Source organism: Meleagris gallopavo, chromosome 22 (genome assembly GCF_905368555.1).
Source record: "Meleagris gallopavo chromosome 22, MGAL_WU_HG_1.1, whole genome shotgun sequence".
Lineage (NCBI taxonomy): Eukaryota > Metazoa > Chordata > Aves > Galliformes > Phasianidae > Meleagris > Meleagris gallopavo.
In genome coordinates this window covers 10,499,613-10,507,943 of record NC_139425.1, presented here as the reverse complement: position 1 = coordinate 10,507,943, position 8,331 = coordinate 10,499,613, and the positions used below count along the sequence as shown (strand labels likewise).

General features: G+C 53.0%; 1 protein-coding gene across 1 annotated transcript; it reads right to left on the bottom strand.

Moving 5' to 3' along the window:
- Window positions 1-394: 394 nt before the first annotated feature.
- LOC104914102 (BPI fold-containing family B member 3-like) lies at window positions 395-5,606 on the bottom strand. The gene is made up of 17 exons (XM_085241290.1): window positions 5,537-5,606; window positions 5,121-5,240; window positions 4,546-4,818; window positions 4,146-4,485; window positions 3,733-3,837; window positions 3,500-3,640; window positions 3,289-3,352; window positions 2,946-3,006; window positions 2,644-2,735; window positions 1,916-2,098; window positions 1,789-1,842; window positions 1,528-1,698; window positions 1,202-1,269; window positions 902-944; window positions 762-825; window positions 582-658; window positions 395-430 (listed from the first exon to the last, which is right to left on the bottom strand). The coding sequence occupies exons 1-17, from the start codon at window positions 5,604-5,606 to the stop codon at window positions 395-397; spliced, it is 1,962 nt and encodes a 653-aa protein (XP_085097416.1).
- Between the last annotated feature and the right edge of the window lie 2,725 nt (window positions 5,607-8,331).

The following is an 8,331-nucleotide window of genomic DNA, read 5'->3' as shown; positions in this document are numbered from 1 at the left end:
CTGCAGAGACTAATGGGCTCTGGCAGCTGGAGACTCACATCCAATGAATATTCAGGAAGAAATATTGACGCAGTGAAGGATTTTATTGAAAGAGCAATTTGAGAGCAACACTCATGCCTAAACAACAGCTGCGATTCCAGACTTTGGGTGTTAGAATTGGCCACAGAAAGTCCCCCCTGACATCCAGCAGCTGAGCAGCATCTCCATACCGCAGTTTGGGCTGCAGCAGGATGGACAGAGCAGAAGCCGCCCTCTCTCTGGGGCCACGGTGATAACCTGAGATGGTGCTCAGGAGAAAATAAAAACAAAGCAATTGGAGATGGCCAGGGCTCTGTGGGGAATCGTCTGTCTCATCCCAGGAGTGAAGTGGAGGCTCCTCTGGTATGAGATGGTTTCAGAGCTCTCTGCTCTGGTTGATCACAAAAGCGTTCTGCCAGGAAGAAGGACAAAAATGACCCACTTTTCTCCCTTGGGTTTCCCCAGCTCTTCTCTACACCTGACCAGTGCATCTTTGCACAGGGAAGCCCCGTAGGAGGAACAGCAGCTCCTCAGGATGGGGCCAGCACAAATGTGAGTCTTACATCAGCCACGTCCACCTGGCCATTCTCGAAGTTGGTGTTGAAAATGTTGGGCAGCGGGATCCCCATATCCACAGCATCTGCAAGGCCAAGAGAGCAGCTCATCAGAGATGAAACCCCAGAAGTGCCAGCTGGGGAGAGGCTACGGGCTGGGCATGGAAGGGGGGTTCACCCCCGCCATACTGTTGATGGCAGGCACGTATGCAGCTGCAAGGATGTCCTTCACCCATCCTTCCAGCCGGGAGACCTGCGGTGGGAGGAGGTGTGAGTTAGTGCCAGAGTGGCGGTGCTGGGGAGAGCTGAGCTCTGCACCCTGTACTTACATTGATGGAGCCGAGCTGCGAGGATGCCAGTCTGAGATTGACTCTGCAAAAGATAAAAACAAGGAGGAGTGCCACCGGAACGGCTGCCACCGAGTGTTCTGAGCAGTGCTCACACCCCTTTCAGTCCAGAATTTTTTCTAACCATGCAAAGGTAGAGTGAAAACAACTCAATTTCTTCGAAAGTCTCTCCTGACTTCAGGCAAGCTCTTCATCTGGGGCAGCTCTCAGCCCTTCACAACTACATCACAGCCCCATTACCCATGGTCAGACCCAGCCTCTGTGCCCCCAGCAGAGCTCTACCTGTCCACTGTCAGAGCGGTGTGCAGACAGCCGCCAGAGACAGACGGGGTGATGTCCAGAACGATGTCCTGCCATTGTGACAATAGAAGAAAAGGAGTTATTTCCTCTCAGAGAAAAGCCGGAATATTTGGAAGTAACTCAGGCTGTGAAAAAAACACCTGTCTGTGCTTAGAAGTAACATTTTTTGGACAGATGGCATCACAGATATCCCCCCCGGGATTTGGAATTAATCCCCAAAAGTTTCACCTGTGCGGTTATGGGCACAACAGTGGGACTGGGCAGTGCATTCCCAATGTTCAGGGGAGGCAGTGTCTCGGGGCACTCACCGAGTCCAGGCTGAAGAGGGTCTGTGGGGGGAAGCCGGGGCGTTGTGCAAGGACATCGATGGCTGCTCGCAGAGTGGCAGTGGCCTTCCCGTCCCTCAGGGCCACCACAGGTGTGTCAGCCAGGCGCACACGCAGTGCCAGCGGCACCGACCCAGGCAATACGGTGCTGAGCTGGAGGGAGAGATGCCATCAGAGCCTTGGCACGGCTGGGATTGGGGCTTCAGAAACACAAATATCACCAATACTACAAAAGGGGCTGACCTGGGGGAAGGCTGAGAGCAGGGCTGAGGTGGTCAGCGGGATGCTGTTGGGCACCTGTAGGAGCGGTGATGGGGGTCAGTCCAGGTGGGGGGCGGTGAGAGCACCCCTGATCCCAGCCCCAACCCACCGCCGAGCTGGAGATGTCCATGCTGAAGGCTCCCTGCCGCTGTGCCAATGCCAGCACTGCACTCAGCACGCCCTGCGACAGCCCCAGCTGTGTCCCAGGACCCGCGGCCGGCGGCAGAGTGACGGGCACCGACAGACCTCCTGCTGGCTCCACCACATTGCCCTCCGCGTCCCTGAGGAGGAGCTGCAGGGACAGAGCAGGGCAGGAGGTTGGCATGAGCGGTGCCACCCTCGTGATTAATCAGCACCCAATAATCAGTGCGCTGCTGTTTTTGTCTGCTCTGGCACAGGCAGTGGTTGCATTCGCTGCAGCTCTCTGTGTAAAGCACTGTGATCATAAGAGACACTGACAATCTTTCTTGTGCAATTATAATCCCTATTAATTACATACCCAACTTTTACAAACCACTTACAAATGGAACTTTTGCATAAATGGAGACCCATTGGTCTTGTACAAAATGCTAACACGGGGCTTTTCTAATGAACGACACCCTGAGTGCTGCAATCACACTTAATTAGCCAGCGTCCAGCCGGTCTGACTCATGCTTCCCTCAAGGATTAGCAAGTATGGAACAGACACAGACCCAGCAGTGGCAGGAGCACGGAGCTGGCTGGGCTGTGCTGCTCTGTGAACACCCTGCCATAGAGCTGGGGACCAGCAGTCCTCCACAAGCAGCCACCCCACGGAGGTCAATTGTCCAAATCCAACAACTCAAAGGCAGCACTTACGTTCAGATCCAGCTGGATGGACTTGTCGCCAATGATGGGAAGGGAGGACAGAGTGTACTGGAGGTTTCCCAGAGCTCCCAGAGGGAGCACAGCTGCAAGACACAGGGAGGAGATCTTCTAACCTGCAAGGATGAGCTGCCCACAAGTACTGTGGTTTCCAAAGACCCCGTACTGTAGGCAGCCCCTGGTTGCACCAGCCCAGCCAGACAAGGGGCTATGAGCACTGTTCTGCAGCAAAAACTGCTAAGTGCAGGGCAGAGCTCAGTGGGGCACATGGGCAGGAGGGGACCACCAGCACTTACAGGTGACAGAGCCCAGCAATGAGTTCACGACGCCCAGCACTGTGTCAACGACGGGGCACAGCTGGGGAGGCAGAGGGGTGTCAGGGCCCCCAGCACACAGCAGCATGGCTGCATGGTGTCACCAGGGCTGGTGGCTCATCACGCTCCTACTTGCACTGGGATTGCATGGCTCTGGTGCAGGGCTCAGCATTGCCTCTGCCATGGGTGTACAGGGGCTATCACATGAGCACTTTGCTCACGTTCCAGAGCCATGGAGGCAATGGGGCTGGGTGTCCCAGGTGAGCCTGCAGCTGTGCAAACAGCCCTGCCACCCACAGCAGTGACGCTCCTCACCCAGACTTACCAGCCTGGGCAGCACGTTCCCAAGGACACTCTTTAGGGTTTTTTCCACAAGTGGCACTTTGGGTCTGGGTAACAGGAAAATAAGAAACAAAATGGGATGAAGATGAGCAGCTGAAAAATAAGTGCACATAAATAGCAAGAAGCGCTACTTGCACCATCCAGGGTTGTACATCAGTGCCTAAATATCACCCAAAACTCCCCTACAGACCTACCCAACACGGATATTGATGTCTCCAAGAAGGGTCTTGCAGTCTTCAACCACCAGCCTGAGAGCCCCCGACTTGTCCTGGGCCAGCCGCACTCTTGCAGTGATGTTTGCTTCCACCTGGAGCTGGAGCAGACTGCCTACGGCGCTGCACAGCCCAAGGGAACACATCTCAGAGGGTTTTCCAGCAAGATGGTGCAGCCTCTGCTCTGAGCTATGCCCCCAGTGAATGCTCCTTACCCATTGCCATCTATCAGCAGCTGGGTGTAGATATTCAGCTGGAGACCAATGCCTGGCAGGAAGCGCAGAGTTATTTTGGGGAGAGTGATGTTCACAATTCTCAGCCTGGAGTTGGAACAAGGAAGGGCAGTAAATAACATATTTGCTACTTTTTACTTCCCTGGGGTCCTCTTGGCCCTCAGTGCTGTGGTCACACAGCTGTAATCTTGGGCTCCCCGACACCCTGGGTGGGGCTCCCTTTCAGCCAGGGCCAGCTCATGAGAAGCACATGCAGCCTCCTGGCAGAAACTCCCAACTTCTCAACCCTCACTTATGAACTCGCCCTAAGAAGAGAAGGTAAGCGCCATATCCAGACCACAGGCATGGGCAATGATGGAGCGCTGCTCGGGAACACATCTACCACTCTCACTCACCCTGTGAGTCCTTGCACGGTGCCCAGCAGACCATCCTTCCCGAGGAGACCTCCTCCAAGAAGTGAGCCTTGACCCTGGTTACTGGTTCCTCCAAGGAGACCACCGCCAAGGAGACCGCCCACAAGTCCATCACCACCAAGGAGACCACCAACAGGTCCAGCAGGTCCATCTCCTCCAAGGAGACCACCAACAGGTCCAGCAGGTCCATCTCCTCCAAGGAGACCACCAACAGGTCCAGCAGGTCCATCTCCTCCAAGGAGACCACCAACAGGTCCATCACCACCAACAAGACCATCCACAAGACCATCATCGCCCAGGACACCACCAACAGGTCCACCACCTCCAAGGAGACCACCCACAAGACCATCATCGCCCAGGACACCACCAACAGGTCCACCACCTCCAAGGAGACCACCCACAAGACCATCACCACTGAGGAGACCACCAACAAGTCCATTGCCACCAAGGAGACCACCAACAGGTCCATCACCACCAAGGAGACCACCAACAGGTCCGTTGCCACCGAGCAGACCACCAACAAGTCCATTGCCACCAAGTAGACCACCAAGAAGTCCGTTGGGGCCTAGCAGACCACCAAGAAGTCCATCGGGGCCGAGCAGACCACCCAGTAGCCCCTGGAGAAGGTTGCCGTTGGCTAGTGACCCTGTAATGGCTGAAGAAATGGATGAGAAGTCACTGTTAGCCATGCACACCCAGCACACAAATATGCTGTGTCAGCCTGGCTGATCCTTCCCCTCATCTCTGCCCCTTTTTCTCCCCTTTATACAACAGGGGTGATGCTCCAGCCTCTGCACAGCATCTTAAGTGCCATGTTCAAAGTGCTTCATAAATGCATTGTCACTGCAGCCTGAACAGATCTGAACCAGATTCTGATTTTCTGAACGTGGTCAAGTGACAGAAAGAGCAGAAGTGGTCTCAAAATGAAGATAAATCCTGTCTCTTCCAAACACTTACCACTTTCTAGCACATCTTTATCCACCCTGGCAGACACAGGGGCACTCCCAGGAAGTCCTTGAGAAGAGGTGAGCAGGCCACAAGTGAGGAAAACCACCCAGAGAACACCCATTTTCGGTCCTAGTTGAGTAGAGGAAGAAGTTTCCATCATGTAGTGCTGGACAGTGAGCACTAGCTGATGGCTGCAGGAAACAGGAGGAGGAAGGATGATAGAAAAGGAGGAATGCCTCTCGGGGAAGACAAAAGCAGAGAGAAAGCTCCTGGCACCTCTCCACCTCTTGCAGCAAGCAAGAATAAGTTTTTGTTAGAAAGTTCACAGTTACAAGCTAACACCGAGGCCTCTCTTTTGGGAAGAACTGGGGTTTGCAGAAGCAGAAGCTAAGAGCATGCTGTTTGAGAAATAATTTTGCTCTTACCTGATTGATCTCTGCAGAGCAAGGATGTCTCCAGCCGCTGTCCCTGCCTTCTGCAGACGACCCACAGCATGCATCCTTTATATACAGAACTTTTCAACAGCAATGAGGCAAACGATGTCACCGAGGGCATCCAGAATAATTAGTGGGGAGCAAAACAAACAAGACATGGTTTCTGGTGACTTCCACTGCAAATATTTCCTTACAGATATTAGGAGTTGGGTAAAGCATTGAGCAACGACCAATAGGTGTAGCAGCAGATGTCAGTCCAGCACTGAGTGCCAGTGCTCATGGGATGTGCATACACTGCTGCTGGGATAGAACAGTGTGGTTTGGGGCTGTATCAAGATGTGGATGTGGCTGTAAAGTCATGCCCAGGTAAAACACTCTTTTTTTCCACCTGAAATTAAGGTCTTGACTGAAAGCTGTGTCAAAACACCAGGTAGCCATGCTGTAGGTACGTGTCATGTGTTAGGGATGTTGAAGAAAAAGCCATACAGCACCCATCCCTGTGCCATGGCAGTCCATGGGGCTGGTGTCAGAGCTGGGTATTCACCATGCCTGCAAGGCAAGACCCGATTTGCCTACAGCCTGTGACTTTACACAGCACTTACCAACAGTGACCTGAACGGCTCAGAACCTGTTTGGTAGTTGAGCAGAAGGAGGCATTGAATCAGCAGGGAGTAGCGACTCCGCCATAGGGCATATGGGTGCGGTGTCGTGGTTCTGTGGATACCCTGGGCTTATAGATTCCATCTGAGTGCAGACTCAGGCATCACTTCTGAGCCCATCACTACCTCCACGTGCTGCGGGACTGGAGGTGAGATGAGCTTTCATGGGAGGAAAACACATGCCATGTGTAGCCACAGTCACCCTGACTCTCTCCTTGTCCCCTCACTCCTGGCCCCAGCATTGTAGAGCTGCTCCTCGAGTTGCACCACAGCAGCAGCTCTTGGGCAGTACAGAACAGTCCCTCTCTGGGGGCTGCAGACCCACACAGCCCCACTGCAGGCCTGCACCTTGCATCCTGGCCCTGGCAGAGGACACACTGCCCAGCCCAGGTGACAGCTGTGAACTATTCATTCCGCTGCTGTGATGATTTAAGGACAGGGTTAGATGGGCTGATCCCCAGCATGGAGGAGTAATAGCTCAGAAAAAAATGCTTGCTCAGAGTTAATACTTTCTGCAAACTTGGAAATAAGTATTTCCAGGAGATTAGCCAGCTTCTGTCACACATTAATTCCAGCTTTAAGAAATACCTTAGCTAGGGGCCAAGGAGGGGATGACAAAGATGCCAAAGTACTTATGGAGCTGTCACTGTGCTGCAACCCGATCGGTCAGACACCCCCAGAGCACAAAGCCAGGCTGTCACTGCCAGATCGTGGCATTTGATAAGATGGAAGAGAGTGTTAACAAGATGGTATCACGTTGTCATCCCTGCTGAACCGCTTCACTCTTTGGCAATCAATCATGCTAGGAAGGCTGACTGACCGTAAAGAAAGACCCAGTGATGGTCAACACGCGGTGCTGGGCGTTGGGAATAGCTCCTGTGCAGTGACCTTTCAGACCTGACTGCAACGGGGCTTCGCACTGCTGAACGCAGAGGTCTCTGACGACCAAATATTTTAGATAAACCAACGCAGGTTCCCATAAAGAGAAAGACATCTCAAGGTCCAGCTCTCACCAAAGCAATTCTCAAAGCCTGCAGAACCCGGAGCCAAATCAGCATGGGAAGTCAGACACACAGAGTAAAGCAGAACAAAGGGAGAAGAAAAAGGATGAATATCGCTTTGATGCCTGGATCAGCGGGGAGATGAGGGGTGAGGGTGGGCAGCAGCAGTCCCAACCAGCCTTGGAGATCTTGATGTGAGCAGAGCAGGCATCATCTGCAGGTGGGCAATACCTTGACAAGGTGGGGAAATGGGCTATTGGGACTGCAACAGATTTGGGATATCTCAATTTGATGGAGCTGGTGTCAGCACATGGGCTCCCCTCTCCACTGAGGTGAGGGCCCTCATCCCCTTTCCCTTTTGCCCCAGCACAGAAGGAATTGCGTTGTTCCCAGATCAGGAAGGGGCCCAATGGCTCTACGCTGCACCCAGCAGCCATCCCAGGCTGCAACGTGTTACGTGATACCATGGCCTGGCACTGTATGGCATGCTTTATGGCAGGCTAAATGGGTGCCACCTGAGATGCACAGCTCTGGTTTCTCCTTAGAGAGAGCTGCATTCATCTGTATTTCATCTTAGAGAAATCCAAACCCAAAGGCTTTGGTCCTGTATTAGCTAACGCAAGAACAATAAGGAAAAGCTTTTTCTCTGTTTTTTTCATATGAGCTTGGCCTTGGGACTGTTCACATGGCTCTGAGGAGGGCAGGAACTGTAACAGCACCATAACAGCCATCCTCACAGGGAGCTGTGACTGCTGCCCACCGCACTGAGATCATTCCCCCCAAGCACCCAGCACCACACACAGGAAAACAAATGGGATTTTCAGAGCCAGCCTTGCAGTGAGGTGCCCTCTGGGACAATTTCTTTAAAAAGCAGTGATTTTTTTTTCAAATACAACCTTAGTTCCACACCGGCCACCTGCCACCGGGAACGAATGTTCAACTCATGTTGGTTCAATGCAATGGGGATCAAAGCTGTTTATTGACCTCCTAATGACACGTAATTATCCAGCAATAAATGAGCAATACACTCAGAATCAATACCTGCACTGCAGCCGATGGCTGTGGCAGGATTTGCTCCTGAAATACTAAAGCACACCGCAACCTGCCCAGTGACAGCATCCCAAAG